The 19,101-nt window shown below is 41.4% G+C and overlaps 2 protein-coding genes across 2 annotated transcripts in view; one reads left to right on the top strand and one right to left on the bottom strand.

Moving 5' to 3' along the window:
* Nucleotides 1–19,101, bottom strand: part of Cog3 (component of oligomeric golgi complex 3) — a 62,705-nt gene that overhangs the window by 19,421 nt on the left and 24,183 nt on the right. Inside the window, exons 10-17 of the mRNA XM_059273319.1 lie at nucleotides 18,964–19,090; nucleotides 17,503–17,594; nucleotides 16,164–16,303; nucleotides 14,290–14,450; nucleotides 12,198–12,303; nucleotides 7,884–8,008; nucleotides 5,023–5,112; nucleotides 1,908–2,028 (exon numbers count right to left, since the gene is read on the bottom strand). Of these exons, the coding sequence (XP_059129302.1) occupies nucleotides 1,908–2,028; nucleotides 5,023–5,112; nucleotides 7,884–8,008; nucleotides 12,198–12,303; nucleotides 14,290–14,450; nucleotides 16,164–16,303; nucleotides 17,503–17,594; nucleotides 18,964–19,090 (962 nt within the window). The remainder of the gene's footprint in view (nucleotides 1–1,907; nucleotides 2,029–5,022; nucleotides 5,113–7,883; nucleotides 8,009–12,197; nucleotides 12,304–14,289; nucleotides 14,451–16,163; nucleotides 16,304–17,502; nucleotides 17,595–18,963; nucleotides 19,091–19,101) is intronic.
* On the top strand, nucleotides 4,260–4,680 carry LOC131919221 (large ribosomal subunit protein eL30-like). Its single transcript, XM_059273320.1, has one exon. The coding sequence runs from the start codon at nucleotides 4,286–4,288 to the stop codon at nucleotides 4,631–4,633; it is 348 nt and encodes a 115-aa protein (XP_059129303.1). The 5' UTR covers nucleotides 4,260–4,285; the 3' UTR covers nucleotides 4,634–4,680.

Raw genomic sequence — 19,101 nt, 5'->3', positions numbered from 1 at the left:
GGCTTAGTGAAAAGGAACCTCTGTCAGAGTCAGTACTCACGAGAGACTGTTCACAGTGAACAGAGCCAAGTCACCAACCACATGGTAGATTCAAATGACCTTCAGAATATGGTAGGGAAAGACATCCTGCCAAAATCTTAGTCTATTTCATTTTCTCACATCTCAGCAGACTTAGAGCAGAACCAAGTGGCAGCAACATCCAGATTAGAAAGCAATGAAAGTGAACAATCATGCTGCATCCTATCACCCAAACAAAGGCCATCAGCAGCCACGAGCTCCACGCAGTTCAAAGCCCCATCCTCATACCTCACACCAAGAGAAGAGAGTCAACCAGGGAGCAAGGGGAAGACGCTCCTTGTGCAAATATGCTTTGGGCACTCTTTAAAAGCAAAGCCCAGAAAACCTGAATCCCATTTAAAAGTAAAAATGACCAATTATATGAATAATACCCACAGGCTTTACAAAGCCAAACAGCATTTACTGTGATGATCATATGACAGCGTTAGGAGAAACACAGGGCCACCTGCTTTCAAAGGACTCAATCAGGAGACCAACACGGACTCAGCCGAGTTAAATCAAGCCCTCACTTTCAGATAACCACAGTGATAGGGAGCTAAAAGCCTGCTATCTTTGGGATTCTTTACTAGGCATTTCTGAATCACAGAACACAGAAAATAATTAGGGTCACTAGTCCTTCAATTGCCTCAAGATTAAGAGGGAAGTTAATTCATTACACAAATGAATGCTTAAGGAATAAAAGCTTAAATGTCTGAAAATCATTAAGGAAAAAAACAGCTTACAAAAATCTGTAAGAGAAACAAATAATATTTATGGTGTGTCCTTAACTATTTACAATCAACAGCTCAGTATATATTTTGTATGTATGTATTTTGATCTCTTAAAAAGCTATTAATTAGAGGCTGGAGAAGTGACTCAATGGTTAAGAGCACTGACTGCTCTTCCAGAGGACCTGAGTTCAATTCCCAGCACCCACACGGCAGCTCACAACTGTCTGTAACTCCAGTTCCAGACGACCTGACACCCATGGCAAAACACCAATGCACATTAAAAAAAAAAAAAGGCCAGGCGGTGGTGGCGCACGCCTTTACTCCCAGCACTCAGGAGGCAGAGGCAGGTGGATCTTTGTGAGTTCGAGGCCAGCCTAGTCTACAGAGCGAGATTCAGGAAAGGCGCAAAGCTACACAGAGAAACTCTACCTTGAAAAACAAAACAAAACAAAACAAAAACAAAAAACAAAAAATCTGTTAATTCGGAAACAAATAATTAGGAGAAATGAATCATCTTTTCCAAGATGAGTCAAAATCCTACATATTTCACATCACCTTGCTTAACAATAAGCATCTCCATCTTGATGTTACCTTAAGCACAGTGACGTATCTTTGTATTCATTGTTATTCTTAATGATCTTGGTAACCAATGAATGTAACATGACAACGCCACTGTGCTCCTTTTACACAGGAGGAAGATGGGCCACGGAAGTTAACCACCCCTCAGTTCAAGTTTACGCAAGAACCAGGAATGAAACCTGACTCTCAGACACTTAGATAGACCCCCAACTTGCCGACACATGCTATTTATAAGTATTTATTACAGTGACTTTCATCTTTTAGTAGCTTATGGTAATATGTGGAAGGGCCCAGGAGAGTTAAACTGTATTATACATGGCTATGCTCAGATATAGCTCCTTTCATAAAGAAAATACAACAAATTAGAAGGAATTAGGATACCAACAGCTCAGTTTAGTATGAATAAGTATGAATAACATATTTAGCAAGCAAAGCATGCAAAAGAAATTGCAGATGAACATAAAATAAACCTGTAGCCTGTGCTGACACACCTGGACAGGTCAAACACACCCAACTGTGCCAGCCAGGACAACAAAGTACCTCTAGTTTTCTTGAGGTCCAGGGAAATTTCCTTAATGGTGAATTCAGTGTGAAATGGAGCAATTTGTTCTCGAAGAATCAAAAGGTGCTTAATTAAGAAAAGTTGTCCATCAATCTGAGTCTAAATTATAAGACAAAAGAAATGGATATTATCACAGATTAAATCAAACTTGGAGCATATAAAATACATTATCACTCAACATTAACTCCATGCAGATTTACAGCCTTGAGGGGCCAATACTCTGCTGCACAATAAACTCTCTCTAGGTCACCATGTCAAAGTTCTCTAGAAAATTCTTACTTCACACTGACCATTATCACTTGCTCTACTTAAGGAATCCAAGGGAGCAAACCCACCAAGGCTAGGAAGAGAAATCAAGCCTGGTAACGTGGCGCAGAGGTAAAAGGGTGCTGCCACCTAAGGGCTGCCCCAGCAGCAGAATCGCTCAAAGGAGGACATTCGTCCCCATCTGCCCACATAGTTTTGATATCTAGAACATGAGTATAAAATGGACTGGCATCCCCACCCTGGATTACCTGCCACCCACAGAGCACTGGCTGTCCCTACAGGAACCCTCTGTCTGTGACAGCCCTGTGACTTAAGGGGAGCCCTCAGAGCTCTGACAAAGGCCCAGAACAACAATTACAGGCCTCACGACAGAAGTCTGTATATTAATAAAGCAAGGCTTCTCCTCAAGGCACAACTTTCTTTTGAAAACATTTCTAATAAAGTTATCCTTCATAAGCAGTCTAAAAGGATTCATAAAGTGGCAGCTCCTCAATCTCTCTTTCCACCAACTTCTGTAGATACAATCATTATCAGAGCAAGATGTGTAAGGGAATCTCACTTAACTGCGGACCACAGTGGCAGATAAATATGAAATGCTGTGCATTTTAAATACTTGTTCTACTTGTAAAAGGACAAGTTTGACAGCAAAAACGGTGTCAGTTAGACTTCATTTACTTTATTAAAGCTGTTGTAACTCAAGAAAGTAGTATCATGTTAATTTATTACAGACTAGGTGTTCAATTTGTCTGTAATGATAATTTACCTTAAAAAAAAAAAAAAAAACTAGAAAATCTCCTAAGTTGAAAGGCAAAACTTACACAGTCTCAGCCACAGAAACAAATAAGCTAACCATGCTTACCAAGCAGAGGGTTTCCCAGACACACACAAACCCTTCTAACATGCAGGAGCAGTAACATAAAGGACGGTGACCTCCAGGTAACGAGGACAGAGAAAGGCTCAGGGGCTTAAAGCAGAAGACAGTGTGGAGAGGCCACAGCACGTGACCGCCTCTTCAGTTAGTCAGTCTTCCTCCTCCTGAGCTGAGACACATGCTCACTGTGCAAAACGTACGCATAATACAGAACTGTGTGGGGACGAGGGCAGGGATCACCAGTCCCCACTTCCTTCATGATGCTTAGCTGCATAAAGCCTGTCTGCATCTTCTTCCTGTGCTCTCCTTTATCGTCTTAACGCAGTCAGGTAACATTAACTGTCTCAGTTTCTAAATTCTGCAGCTGTGTGATACCCCATCATACAGACTATGTCTCGGTTTACTTAACCATCTCCCCGGTGATCTCAGGCATGGGTCCTCATAAAAATGTGAGAGATGAGACTTGCAGACATTATTTAAACCTTAACTCTGCCTGTCTAGAACTTGTTGTTCCATGCTCTCTCAACGCCACGCACAAACGGAGAAAGAAGCAGCGCTTTTCTGCTAACAAGACAGCAGATTCTTTATCAGGAGACTTTTCTCAATTATCTAGTTTTGAAGTTAGAAATCGAATTTGTAAACCTGGAATTCATAGGCTTGAACACTGCAAACAATGGTGAAATTCTGGCTATAAGTGATACCCCTCTGCAGGCAACAGGCACTCTAGGCAGAGCCTAGCAGGGCGACACTGCGGCCCATGCTCTATTTTCTGGAAAGGCCGAGGGAGAAGAAGGACCAGAAGTTTCCAGCCCCACAGGCCATGCTGATTACAAACCATAAGCCACGGCAACGACTTTAAGTCCCTCAACACGAGGACTACAACCATCTATCCTCAAAGCTAACTGGCTGATTTCTTCCAGGTGAGACCATGAGACTATCTAAAACACTGTAGGGATGACCGGGCAGGATGGCGCACACCTTTAATCCCAGCACTCGGGAGGCAGAGGCAGCCGGTTCTCTGTGAGTTCAGGGTCAGCCTGGTCTACAGAGTGAGTTCCAGGACAGCCAGAGTTACACAGAGAAACTCTGTTTCAAAAAAGCCAAAACAGCTGTTCGCCCAGAAGAGCTTTGCATTGTGGGAGCTCCTTCCTTTCTCGCTCCCCGGCCATCTTGGTGGCTGGTCTTGGTTGGGGGCTGTCCTGCACCTAAGGCAGGAAGATGGTGGCCGCAAAGAAGAGGAAAAAGTCTCTGGAGTCGATCAACTCTAGGCTCCAACTTGTTATGAAAAGTGGCAAGTACGTGCTGGGGTACAAACAGACTCTGAAGATGATCAGACAGGGCAAAGCGAAATTGGTTATTCTCGCCAACAACTGTCCAGCTTTGAGGAAATCTGAAATAGAATACTATGCCATGTTGGCTAAAACTGGTGTTCATCACTACAGTGGCAATAACATTGAATTGGGCACAGCATGTGGAAAATACTACAGAGTATGCACACTGGCTATCATTGACCCAGGTGATTCTGATATTATTAGAAGCATGCCAGAACAGACTAGTGAAAAGTAAACCAGGAAAGTTTTTCTTTAATAAAACTTTACCAGAGCTCCTTTAAAAAAAAAAAAAAAAAAAAAAAGCCAACACAAACAAACCTGTGTATGGACAATGCTGTTTCCTTGAACACACTTTCTTGGTATTCTGGGGAAACAGCAGTGCCATTTCCTCATCTTTATCCTTCAGCATAGACCCTCAGCACCATTTCTGGTACATCAGAAAAGTACACTCTCTTAGTGCAGACTTAGGAGAGCACTACAATGAACCACCAGTTTCCTTCAAAATTCACTCTGAAACAAACAGAGCTTACTGCTAAGTGGCTTTAAATTCCTGTGGTTCTAAATAAATGCCATACTGCACAATTCTACTACAGGTAATAAAAGTCACCTAACACTTCATCAAACCTTGTTTTTGCTGATAGACTCTGATGCTCCTAGCAAGGACTGTATGCAGGCAGACAACGCTTCCTGTGATAATCCTTGGAACACCGCCCTCTGGTGGAAGAAGAGACAAACATCAGCCCACAGCCATTCACAAAACAACAAAAAAAAGGAAAACGTAAAGCCATAAAGGCAAAAAAAACAAACAAACAAACAAAAACAATGTTTACATCCCTTCATCATTGGATTAATACTTGAACCATTTTCCCTCAAAAATTTTTATGTCCATTCATGGCTCTGTAATATGCACTCATGTCTTGAAATGCCCATGTGTCCTTTACACATTAGCACCTATTCATAGTTAGCACTGTGGGGGTCCCTGGAAGGTACAGAGATCAGTTAGGTAGGTAGGGTTAGCTACAGTGTCCACTCCAGAACTATCTCATGTAGTGAGCTAGAATTTGCCATATAGTGCAGGCTAGCCTCTAACTCCAGACCCTCTTTCCCCAGCCTCCGAGTACTGAGCTCACATAGATATGTGTACCACCACATCCAGCTAGAAGGCTGTTTCTAAGCTCAAAATTAACTATAAAACAAACCATCAGTGTATCGTCTAAAAGTGTATCCCAGGTGGTTAGAGATGATGCTTTAAGATTCACATACAAGGCTCTGCCCTGCAGTGTTCTTTTAAACAGGAGGAAGACAGAACACTGTCAAGAATCAACAGGAGAACGCTGACTCAAACAACCAGTGAATTAGAGAGTACTGTGTGGAAATACAGAGAATGCAGAGGACTGTGGTCAAATTCTTATAAATGGGGGCTAGAGAGATGGTTTAGTGGTTAAGAGCACTGGCTGTTCTTCCAGAGGACCCAGGTTTGATTCCCAGCACCCACACAGGGGCTCATAACCATCTCACTCCAGGTTCACCTGTGATGCCTTCCTCTGCCCTCCTCTGGAACAAACCCACACAATTCCCAGAAATACATGCAGACAAAACACCTACACACATAAGATAATTTTTCATTATAAAGTATAATTCAGTGCAGCCAGGCTTGGTGGCACCTGCCTGGAATCCCAACGCAGGACAATATTGGTGACATTATCAAGGAGGAGGCCAGCCTGGAGTACAAGAGACCCTATCTGGGGGCTGGGGAAGAAACAAACAAAAATAAAAACAAAAGATTTCTACTTCGGAGCTGGGCACAGTGGCTCACGCCTACAACCCTAGCACTCAGAAGACTGGAATGGGACTGCTGAGAGTTCGAGGCCAGCCTGGGCTACATAGTTCTAGTGCAATACTGGCTACAGAGTAAGACTCAGCCTCAACACAGAATGCAAGACTTGGATGAGGTAAGTGGAAAAAGAACAGGTAACCCTGAGGCATAAGGCAAAACAGACAGAGTACCCTGCCAGGACCCACCTATGTCTTGGCTAGCATTCCTGTCAGCATCCTCAAAGCTTTATGCACTGAGGTCTGGGGTAACAAAGGGCATGTGTGGAGCATGACTTTTGCCTATTCCACAAAAGCAAGTTTCTGACCCCTGCATCACTCCCTACCAAGAACCGAAAGAAGCAAAGATACCAAATGTCCTCCTAGTCACACTAGAAGAGATCCATGAACCACAGTTTACGTAAAGTAGTGTGGGTGACTGATGCCATGAGACAAACGTGAGACCTTATTTTGTCCTAAGAGTCTGAAATATGAAACACTCTGTGTGTGTGTGTGTGTGTGTGTGTGTGTGTGTGTGTGTACTGAACACATACAGAGAGTACACACCTACTCCCCTTGAACCATGTTTTTTTTTTCTTCTTTTGTTTTTTCGAGACAGGGTTTCTCTGTAGCTTTGGAGCCTGTCCTGGAACTCCATCTGTAAATCAGGCTGGCCTTGAACTCACAGATCCACCTACCTCTGCCTCCTGAGTGCTGGGATCAAAGGCATGCACCACCACCACCCGGCAAGCCATACTCTTAAAAAGTAGTGAGGTCTGGACAATTCATTATGTGACTACTAGATACAATCACTTCTCTTCACATGAGTAGGATTACAGCAATCAATTAAGAAATAGAGTTGAAACCATCAAATTCATAAAACTATTTTGCTTTAAGTGTAAACCACTGACAGCAAATATGTAGCTAAATCTGCCACTGCAGGGAATGGCAACCATTATCATTAACTCAGCATGCTTAAAACAACTATTTCCCAAAACAATGCATGATCTAAAAAGGTGCTTAAAAAAATCTGCTAACTTTAGAAAGTAACTAAACTTATTCATGACTAGGAAGCCGGGCACTCATGCACTATTTGTTAAGGATGCTCGCTGAGATAAGTGCAAAAGTGGATTTACAGGGACTGGGCACACCAGTGCCCACCGGAAAGGTCTGCACAGGGAGGCTGCAGCAAATGGATCTGCAGGTTCAAGGTCAACTAGAGCTAGCCACTGAGCAAGACTCTCAACAACAAAAACCATATTACAGTGGCTACATTTAATACTAAATACTATGCCAATGTGGCATTCCAGTACATTGCTCTCCATTCTTGACTACATCTTTACTGCGCCGCTTTACTTCACATAAACTAAAGCAGACAAATTCATCAGTAGTTTTAAACTCAGTTGTGGTCACGGGCTCCTTCTGATGGAAACTACAGCCTTGGTCCTCAGAAAGATATAAAGATAAAAACGCATTAAAACTTACCCATAGTTTCAACGAACCCCTAAATTAGATCAATCTTCAAGTTACCACCATATCTAAAAATCATGACTCTAAGAATATCAACAAAATACTGCATCAAGCTCTTAAAGTGGATTAGAACTTAAAAAATATTCCAAGCAAATTCTAGAATAAGCAGTTCAGAGTAAAGATAAAAGAATTCACACACATACATCTATGCATCTATATAATTTGGAGAGACAGACAAGCGTTCTTCGCACTGTGGGATACCACATCCCGTGAAGATCTGCTGGAGAAATCGTGCTCTGTGGTCTAGGATTGAGGGAGTCTGTTGAACCTAAAACCCAAATGGAAAAGAACATATATTCCAGGCATGTGGATATCTGTCATACAGTAACTTACATGGCAGCTATTAACTATTTATTCTCATTGGCTATCAATGTCTGGAAGACATCAATTTCCTCCCCTACCTCATATTTAATTAAAAAAAAAAAAAACCTAGGAAGTCTAAACCAATGACTGATAAGGGTTAAGACTGAGAAAAACTGGATTACACATGGACATATACATTCCAGCTGTACACATATGCTCAATACCTCTCAACATTAGTTATTTTTCCCAATAATCTTTATGTAATACACAACAGCATACTTATGGAACACAACCAGATTCTAGAAGGCAGATCTATAAGCAGTGGGTATCAACGAGGTAAGAGTGTGACAAGAAAATAAATTTTTTCTGTACAGAGGATTAGACCCAGGGCCTCACATATGCTAGACAAGCACTCCATCACTAAGCAATAGTCACACCCCTCCTCTCCTTCTCTTCAACTTTTTCATTCTGAGACAGGATCTTGCTAAGTTGTTCAAGCTGTCCTAAACTCACTTTAGTTCAGGCAGGTTTTCAACTTGTGAGCCCCTGACTCCTCAGCCTCCCAAGCAGCTGGATGACAGGCCTAGAGCAGGCGTAGTAAATAGGACAACTTTAAAGAGGAGCATGGATCAAAGCTGGCTTGCTGGCACCTTGCCTTCCATTCTAAGCTGTATTAGCTCCCAGATGATAAGAACCGCCCCCACCATTCAGGTGAGAAAAGGCAGTTTGGGGCCAGGGGAGTGCCTAAACAGGACACCTTCGCAAGAGAATCACAGTCCTTTGTATCCAGAGCCAGACTGAAAACACTACACAGGTAGAGCGAGCGCATACACTTCTCTGGGACAAGAGGCGACACTCATATACGAACTATTCAAGGACGTCTCAGAAACCACATTTTTAGCTCAGTAATAACTTGTAATTACAGAAGAGATGTCCTCATTCGAAGAGATGCCATACTACTTGAAGGCAAAGTAGCAAGCAAGGATAGATACCAACAATGTAAAGTGTCTGGCTATCTGGTGTAGTGGCCATACCTTTAACGCCAGCACCTGAGATTAAAGGAGAATTGTGAAGCCTTCAAGCTAGCCTAGGCTAGACAGCAAAGCCCTACCAAAAAAAGTGTGTTTGTGTGCACTTGTGATAAACACTAAATCTCAAAACTAGGTGGTGCATATGTGTGTTCATTTTATCTTTCTTTTAACTTCTCTACATATTTTTTTCAATAATAAAAAAATGAAAGTCTATGATGAGTTAGTAATGTGGCAAAATAAATATTGTTTCTTAAAAATATCTAAACCTGGATTGTTCAAAAAATCTGAAGGAGGGGCTGGAGAGATGGCTCGGTGGTCAAGAGCACCGGCTGCTCTTCCAGAGGACCTGTGTTCCATTCCCAGCACCACATGGCAGTTCACAACCCTCGAGAACTCCAGTTCCAGGGACTCCGAGGCCCTGTCCTGGCTCCACAGGCACTGCATGCACGTGGTACACAGACATACATACAGGCAAGACACCAGACACGTAAAATAGAGGGGACAACTTTTTAAATAGATAATAAAAGATCTGACAGTCCTGTGGCACAGACTGGGGGAGAGAAATGAGGAAAATGTGGAAGTTTAATTTTTTCACTTGAAAAGACAAATTTAAAAAAGTTTTTTCATTTTGTACTTTGGTAAGAATTTTTTTTCCAAGTCGTGTAATTTGTATAATTTTTAATCTCTCCCATTAAGGCCACTCTTCAATCTAAGATCTTTTTTTTTTTAGATCTCCTTTTAATGTCTTAAAGATAGTGGAGTGCTTGTCTAGAACAAACAAAGACCTGGGTGTGATCCCTCAGCACTGCAAATTATAAGGACTGTGGAGCACGCCAGTGATCCAGCAACTCAGGAAACGGAGACAGCCTGGGCCACATAAAACCCTGTCTCAAAAGAAAGAGAAAAGAAGTGTGTGTGTGTACACATACGTATGTGTGTGTGTACATATATATATGTATGTATATATGTACACACACACATATATCAAAGGACACTTAGGCAGGAGAGGCCCTAGACTTTATTGAAGTCTACTACCTGTAGGATCCCTCCTTCCATACAAAGAACTAAAAAGTACCAAGTAAAAGTTGAGTACTCTGAAGCTGCAGCCAGCTTGTCCGCTCACTTTCCATTATCGTATTTCACTTTACCAGAGCCACCTTGCTGGGCAGGGCAACTTCTATGGTCCTCCTGCAAGTCCCCCGCCATCGCTCTCCTCTCCCCGCCATCCCTCTCCCCGCCATCGCACTCACTTCCGTACATAAGAAGGAAGCCTGTGCTCTTTAAGGGACTGATACCTGGTGTCTTCACAGAAGTCCCCATAGCACTCTGCCAGGTCATTCTACTTTATGAACTCACACATTTCAGCCTTCCTCTCGGGAGGTACTAATTCTCTTACTTCCCACACATGAGAACTGGGGTAATGATTACACTCATAGCTACTGCTCCTCATGTTACCAGCCTCCCGTTCCCATGCTAACGGCAGCACCATGCAGATGACATGTAATCCTGACCTTCTTAGTGTCAAGGGTCTGAATCCTCACCAACTTTCCACAGACTCTCGGACTTGCACCTTACTTTCCTGGAACTGTATTCTCACAACCTTCTCAGATTTTCCTCCTCCCATGAGTCCATCATATTGCAGCGGTGAACTAACGAGTTCATCATCCTCAACTGTTTAGCACCTGCTCTGCCTTGAGTCACACTTGCCTGTTCTTCCTCAGTCAGTCAGTTCCCTCCTCTGCCCCCACTAGCTCTGTAACATGAGCACTGTCAACATCTCCCCTTCCATACAATGGCTGGACTCTGTCCTGGGGTGATCTATAAACTCAAAGCATCAACCATGCCTCAGTCTTTATCAACAAACCAGCCTCCTACTATAGCTAAAGAACAGTGCTTTCAGAATTATAATATAACATTATGTTATGTTATTGTGACAAAATTGTAACAGAAGTCAGAAATGTGGTACATTAAAATGCCACCACAAAAAAGTAAAAATAAATGGAATTTTAATGTCTTACTTAATCCAAAAAATCTCAGATATCATTTTAAAACTGGTAAAAATGACTACCATAGTAGTTTCCATTCTTTAGTTCATGCTAAATCTTTGGTTCTGGTGTGCATTTACTGTGTCTATGGCACACTGTATGCACTCGTCACATGTGGAAACACTATCCACACTCCGCATGCTCAGTGGAGGGTGGCAGAACACTGGAGGACACAGCTCTAGATCCCTTCCCTGTTGGGTGGCTTCCCTGTTCCTATGATAATACAATGACCGAAACTAACAAGGCAGGAACCTGGAGGCAGGAACTGAAGCAGAGGCCATGGAGTGCTATGGGATGTTCTGTATGGCAAATGTGTTGCTGATTTGTCAATAAATAAAACACTGATTGGCCGTTGGTAGGCAGGAAGTATAGGCGGGACAAGGAGAATAAAGCTGGGAAGTGGAAGGCTGAGTCAGAGAGACACTGCCAGCCGCCACGATGACAAACAGCATGTGAAGATGCTGGTAAGCCACAAGCCACGTGGCAAGGTATAGATTAACAGAAATGGGTTAATTCATGATAGAAGAAGTAGATAACAAGAAGCCTGCCACAGCCATACAGTTTGTAACCAATATAAGTCTCTGTATTTACTTGGTCGGGTCTGAGTGGCTGTGGGACTGGCAGGTAAGAGAGATTTGTCCTGACTGTGGGCCAGGCAGGAAAACTTTAGCTACAATGGAGGGTGCTTACCGGCTTGGTCACCATAGTTTCCTCAGCCTGCTTTCTTATACAACTCAGGACCACCTGTCCAGAGACGGTACCATCCAACTTCACCTGACTCTCTCACACTCTCTATAAAAACACACTCTAGCTTCCAGACACCATACCTCACACTGACCCCACTTCCTGCACTCAGCGTACGCCCTTCCCAACTTCTATGCCCCCAAGCTCTTCATGGTCTAGGAGCATCCAGCATATTCCACTAGCATTTCACTCTACTGAACTCCATTTGGGATCTATCCATCTGCCCCCGGAGAGTAGGAAAGCACAAGCTGTTTCACATGCCAGAGACCAGAGACAGTCCTCGATGAGGTTAATTTACTGAGTAAATGCCAGAAGTTAAGACATTGGAACATACCAGATTTTCTTAAACTGCTGGACTCTCCTTCTTCCAACCGAACATCTGAAAAGGAAGCTTCTGAGGGTGTCTTCTTTTGCTCATCTTTTAAACTCTGAGCAATTTGCTACATAAAGAAACAAGAAAGAACATTCAAGTGTACTTCGTCTTAATGTCTTGCAATCTGGACCAGCTGAACAGATGTTCTGGGAAGAACTATAAAATTCAAGTATCATCCAAAAGGACCAACTCATTACAAAGAGGAAATATGCCGGGTGGTGGTCGAACACATCTTTAATCCCAGCACTTGGGAGGGAGAGGCAGGTGGATATCTGTGAGTTTGAGGCCAGCCTGGTGTACAGAATGAGTTCCAGGACAGCCAGGGTTATACCACCCTATCCCAAAAAAAGAAGAAGAAGAAGAAGAAGAAGAAGAAGAAGAAGAAGAAGAAGAAGAAGAAGAAGAAGAAGAAGAAATACACCTTCATAATCACCTCAACCCTTAATGATAAAACCTCACATTACAGCCCTCTGGTATAATGAAGAAGTACATATCAGCTATTCAGTATTCTCATCAAAACAATTTTTAAAAAACAAACAAAAAAAAAAAAACAGAACAAAACAAACAAAAAAACAAGAAGAAACAATGAGACAGATCCTGGTCTCTTCAAAACAGTCAGTTATAAAAATAAAACACAAAACAAAGTGGAGGAGTCTTAACTTCATTTTTTAGATTTTTATTTATTATTTTGTATGTCTAAGTTTTTAATTCATAAAAAACTTAGTGTGTTTAGGAGTCAAGAGTCAATCCAGAGTCCTAAGTCTGGCCTGGAGCAGTGACTCAGAAGCTAAACCAGATGCTTCTCTTCCAGGGGCCCCTCATTTGGTTCCCAGCTCCCACGTCAAATGACTCACAACCACCTGTTACTCCAGCTCCAGGGGATCCTACGCCCTCTGCGGGCCTCTGAGGACACACGTGTGTGTGTGTGTGTGTGTGTGTGTGTGTGTGTGTGTGTGTGTGTGTTTATACACTAAACTGAAAGAAAAATTCTTTTTAAGTATTCCAACTACTTTCAAATGATTGACCACCAAAGCATATGACAAAAATATAAGGTGCTGTAACAAAAGCATTAACCACAGCTGACTGTGAAAGCCTGGCTAGCTGAATCCAGAATGTTAGGAACCCTGTCACGTTTGGGTGAGAAATTCTATCGTGACTGTGTTCAAAACAAAATACCTACCCAAGTATTTACAGATTGAAACAATGCCTGAAACACACTCACCCTAAAACGACTGACGGGAGCACAGCGGTAAAAGTGAACCAGACACTGAGCTGCCATCATGGAGACTTCACTGCCTTGTTATCGATACTTTTGCTTTTATTTGTAAGTTTTCACTTAAAAAGGTCTAGATTCAGGCTGGGCGGTGGTGTCACACATTCTTAATCCCAGCACTTGAGAGGCAGAGGCAGGAGGATCTCAATGAGTTTGAGGCCAGCCTGGTCTACAAAGCGAGTTCCAGGACAGCTGGGACTGTTAAACAGAGAAACCCTAAACCCTGTCTTGAAAAACAACAACAACAACAACAAAAACCCTCTAAATTCTAATAACCCTGTTACAGCACCAATACTCTAGGCAGTCTTTGAACTCTATCCAAAGATCACAGAAATGCAGGTACAACAGTCAGAAGGGTCAGGGCAACAACTGGGGCCTTCAAGACATAACTCCAAAATTGGTACAAGATAATTTTAGGAGTACAACAAAGGGCCATGCCGCCATCATTAACTGTGGTGGCTGCTATGCTATCAACCCCTTATATGCCAATCACAAAGAAATATGAGAAAATGCGGAAAGCACTAATTCAATTTCAAATTTAAGGATACACATATCCTAGCAAAGGGGAGAAGGCTATATAGTATGCTTACCAAACGTAAGTACAAATTAACAATTTATTCATGTTCAATCCTTTAGTTTCATTTCCTTTGACTTTTATGGCAAGTACATTGTGATTCTTCTATTTTGAGTGATAGTTTAAAGAGTAATATCCTATCTTAACAAGGTATCTACAAGCCATGTGGGATCGGGGGAAGATGAAGTACAGGTGAAGAGACCCACCTCCATCATGACTAGCTTATCAGGATATGCCAAGTCTCCAGGAGCTGGTTTGTAGCCAGTGATGTCCGTCTGAATGTAGATATGGGTCCGGTACACAAGCCTCTCTTGTACATCTTCCAACATCTGCTTTACTCCAGCAGCAAATGCCCCCAGTTGTTCAGCTGTAAAAAGAAAAGGCCATCATCCACTCCTTAGAGTTAGGAAAGTGCTTCCCTTAAGCAGAGAATTTCTAAACTGCTCTGACACAGCATGAACCACTGTTTGAGATACTGTGGCTGAACTCTATTCCAGTATGACTAAATGATCTTAGAAATTTTGATAGCTTTCAATTCTTCAGGATGAACCTGAGGAAATACATTGGCCCTTCCACCTTCTTCCCAGGACTCTGAAAATTTATTCCTATTACTTATATAATGAATTTAGGTTTTAAGAGTGCACTACACTAAGTTAATCTACATAGCTTCAGACCAATACTAAAAGATAGCCAGGGTAGTTTAATTAACTGGGTTTGCCATGCCCCATTTAACAAGTAAACTGTCTTAACATTTTTACAAAGAAAAAAAGTGAAATAGGAGTTTATATAGTATTTCTCCTCATGTTAAAACGGGAATCAGCCGGGTGGTGGTGGCGCACGCCTTTAATCCCAGCACTCGGGAGGCAGAGCCAGGCGGATCTCTGTGAGTTTGAGGCCAGCCTGGCCTACCAAGTGAGTTCCAGGAAAGGCGCAAAGCTACACAGAGAAACCCTGTCTCGAAAAAAAAAAAAAAAAAAAAAAACGGGAATCAGCACTATCTTTATAAAGTATTTCTCCCTGAGGTTAAAACATGAATCAGAGCTATCTTTATATAGTATTTCTCCTGATGTTAAAACATGAATCAGCACTATCTTTATACAGTATTTCTCCCTAATGTTAAACCATGAATCAGCACTATCTTTATATAGTATTTCTCCCTGATGTTAAGACATGAATCAGTACTATCTACTTTATATAGTATTTCTCCTGATGTTAAAACATGAATCAGCACTATCTTTACATAGTATTTCTCCTAATGTTAAAACATGAATCAGCACTATCTATCTTTATATAGTATTTCTCCCTGATGTTAAAACATGAATCAGCACTATCTTTCCGAGGGTCAGGGACTAGAGAGACTGCACAGAAATGGAAAACATTCATGGCACTTTAAAATCAACCTAAATTCAGAGGCACTAAGGTGTGAGAAAGCAGACCACAGAAAGACCTAACACACAAAGAATAACTTGGAAGAGCAACAGGATGCCTGTGGGCAGAAGCACCAGCAGCAATTAAGCCCCCAGGAAAAGGATGACTTCAAAGGATTTTAGAAGCTATCAAAAGCGTGTTCTCCACTGCAATCTAATGAAACGGAAGTGACTGGTCAGACGGTTAAGTGCTACTCAGAGAAATGCTGCTCTTTCCTGCAATTTGAAGACGACAGATCATTACTGCCTGAGAATGCTAAATAATCCCAGGTTTTTAATCAAAAGCACGAAATGAGTTGACTCCGGTGTGCTAGATCCCTAACACAAGCCAAAATTCAGTTTTCTCTGAACTCCAAATGCCAAAATGTAAAGTGACTATTTTTATTACTGACTTCACAGATTTTAAATTTCTTTTCTGTTTAATTCATAGCATTAAATGGTTCCAGGTGAAGACATACCTTGATTTGAAAGGAGTGAGGTATCAACCCAAGCTCCAACTCATTAGCCTTCTACTTAAAATTTTAAAACTTAAAAAAAATTAAGTATTTATGAACTGAGGCTGTGGAGGAAAAAGTTCTTTTTTTCCCCTCACATTCAGTGAGCCACAGATACAATTAAGAAGTCCTTTAAAGTGATCATTTCTGTATATTTACCATTGTTCTGTACATGGTCTTCAAGCACTTCGTTTTTAAGAATCCCACAAAGCTCTGATAGAGTCTCTAAGTGAATGACATGGATGATCAATGGCCGGAACACATCATACAAGGACACGCACAATTTCTCCAAAAGCTCACTAAAAGAAAGGACAAAATACACTTGTTAATAGTAAAATTTTCAGGAGTTTTCCAACGTGTTCAAAGTTCCGTGTATTTCTTTTAGCCAGTGAAAAGAATAAATATCTACTGGAAAATGGTAACTGGGCACATTATACAAGGAGGAGGGAAAATGAGTCTGTAAACTGCTTTTGCTTTAAAAGCTCAGAATTGGTACTTAATCTGTAACAGTTAATTCAAATTAGCTGTCCCCAACCACAAGTCAATTGATCACAACTTTTATTTTAACAATAATTTCATATTCTTTAAAAATACAGATTATTTGAGTAAACGATATTACCTTTTATATTCACTGCAGATCAAATGGTTATTCCCCCACCACCACCACCACTAAAAACATGTTCAAACTTTAAAAAAACACACTAGGTAGGCATGGTGGTGAACACCTTTAATCCTAGCACTTAAGAGGCAGAAGCAGGCAAATCTCTGAGTTCAAAGACAGCCTGGTCTACATAGAGAGACGCTGTCTCAAAACAAAACAACAAAAACAAGTTTAAAAAAAAAAAGCACTCAAGTACTTTGTGCCCATACCACGTATTTTGAGAAATCTTAAACATTTGAAAAGAAAAAGGTAGGTATATATGTTTTTCAGATTGTCAAGAGTACCCTTCCATATACAGTAGTACTTCATCAAGTAACCACCCCAACCCAAATCAGGAAGTCCATTTTTCTCTTCCTAACACGAGTCATAATCTTAGGATCTTTATGAGTCAAAAACAGCCAACATGAGGGAATAAGTGACTAACAGTGGACCTGAAAGTCACTTCGAAAAAACAAAGATTATCAACTAACATCTATGTTTCTAAATGTTGTTCAGTAGTTAGAGGCACAGAGTTTCTAACCCAAAAGGGACTATTACACTTGGTGTAGATAAAGGGATCCAGATCCCAAGACTTGGTTTCTCTTGTAGACTTCTTGTTATCATCCCAGAATGTCTCCAAAATTTTACTACAAAAATATAAAAGCATGCTTGCCTTTCAACTACAGACTTAAGAAAATAATCACAATCAACAATATTCTGTTATATTTATATCCAAAATATCCAAAAAAGTTCAAACACTGCAGTTAACTGTAGAATGTCTCTACAATATAGTAGTCCATTATTGTCAATAGCAAACTAAATCTTATCCACAAGCGCTAGATTCTATGTATCACTTACTCTAATTTTGACGTTGGCTTTGTGAAAAATTCATTGTAAAGTTGGTGCTCATCTTGGCATACATGGACCATAAAGGCACAGCCACTGCGAACCTGCAATAAACAAACAAAACCCACCTACAAAGATGCACATTCGGCTCTTATGAAATAAAGCCTATACTTTGCTTGCAAAAATTACACACATATATTTGCTATGGGATGTCTTTCTATATGATGTGAATATGTGTGGCTCCCATTGGATAATAAATAAAGCTGTTTTGGCCTATGGCAAGAAAGCTTACAGCCAGGTGAGAAATCAAAGTAGAGATACAGAGAGAAGGGTGGAGTCAGGAGAGATGCCAGGCCACTGCCAAAGGAGCAACAAGATGCCAGCAGACTGGTAATGCCATGGCCACGTGGCAACATACAGATTAATTGGAATGGGTTAATTTAAGATAAAAGAGTTAGCTAGCCAGAAGCTGAAGCCATAAGCCATATAGTTTGTCATTAATATAAGACTCGGAGTGATTATTTTATAAGCATCTGTGGGATTACAGGGCCGGGTGGGACCAGAGAAATTTCCGGCTACATATATTCATAAGCAACTTCTGGAAAACAAGAAATGTCTAGTTCTCAATGGATTACTTCAAAATAGGATCCAATTTTTAATTTCTTACTGTATTATTTTCTGAACTTTCGATAATAAACATGATTTTCTAGTTAAAAGGGAGTACTTTTAAAAAGAACTTTTATGAGCCGGGCGGTGGTGGCGCACGCCTTTAATCCCAGCACTCGGGAGGCAGAGCCAGGCGGATCTCTGTGAGTTCGAGGCCAGCCTGGGCTACCAAGTGAGTTCCAGGAGAGGCGCAAAGCTACACAGAGAAACCCTGTCTCGAAAAACCAAAAAAAAAAAAAGAACTTTTATGTATTTTTCTAAGGTATGAATTAAAACAACACTAAACAAAGGCCATTTCTGCATCAAAAACTAAACTGAGGCATGGAGGCACAAACATATAATCCCAGCATTCAGAAGGCTAAGGCAGGATAAGCAAATGTCAAGGCCAATCTAGGTTGCAGAGTGAGACTCTATCTTAAACCAAAACAAAAACCACCTACAATTACATTTTCAACACAAATCCACTAACTCTGAAACTTCATCCTTCAAGGAAGAACACATACTTGTAAATCTTCCTATCTCAAGAAAAATTAACATGAGGCTATTTTACAAAGTTGAGCTAATTTCCACTATCATAACTAGAAAAAAATGTTGATTTGGTAAACAGAACGATATCAACTTGCTGAGGCAGGTCTGAGTTCTTTTGCTCCCCAAAGCTGTGTGCTACAAAACTTAGGTTAGAAGCAACCGCTCAGAAAGTGTCAGAGACACAGCCAAACTGGAAAGGGGTGCTGTCAGGAAGAAGGGGAGCAAGCAAGTATCAAACAGCAAAGAGCAGGCAGGACTCGCCCGCCAGCAGGCACTCACCAAGGCACAATGGTCTCTGTTATTTTGGCTCGTTAGCTCCGTGACAGTACAGGCAATACTGGGGCCCAGAAGGAGCTCCCGCTGATCAAGGTAACACTGGTGGATATCATTGAGCAGGTGCTGGTATCTGATGGAAGG

Source organism: Peromyscus eremicus, chromosome 9 (genome assembly GCF_949786415.1).
Source record: "Peromyscus eremicus chromosome 9, PerEre_H2_v1, whole genome shotgun sequence".
Classification (NCBI taxonomy): Eukaryota; Metazoa; Chordata; class Mammalia; order Rodentia; family Cricetidae; genus Peromyscus; species Peromyscus eremicus.
Note: the sequence above shows the minus strand (reverse complement) of the source record. Positions and strands in the feature narration are given on the sequence as shown.

What these genes read in the sequence shown, in the direction of transcription:
- LOC131919221 (XM_059273320.1), top strand. Translation starts at nt 4,286, where the DNA reads ATGGTGGCCGCAAAGAAGAGGAAAAAGTCTCTGGAGTCGATCAACTCT.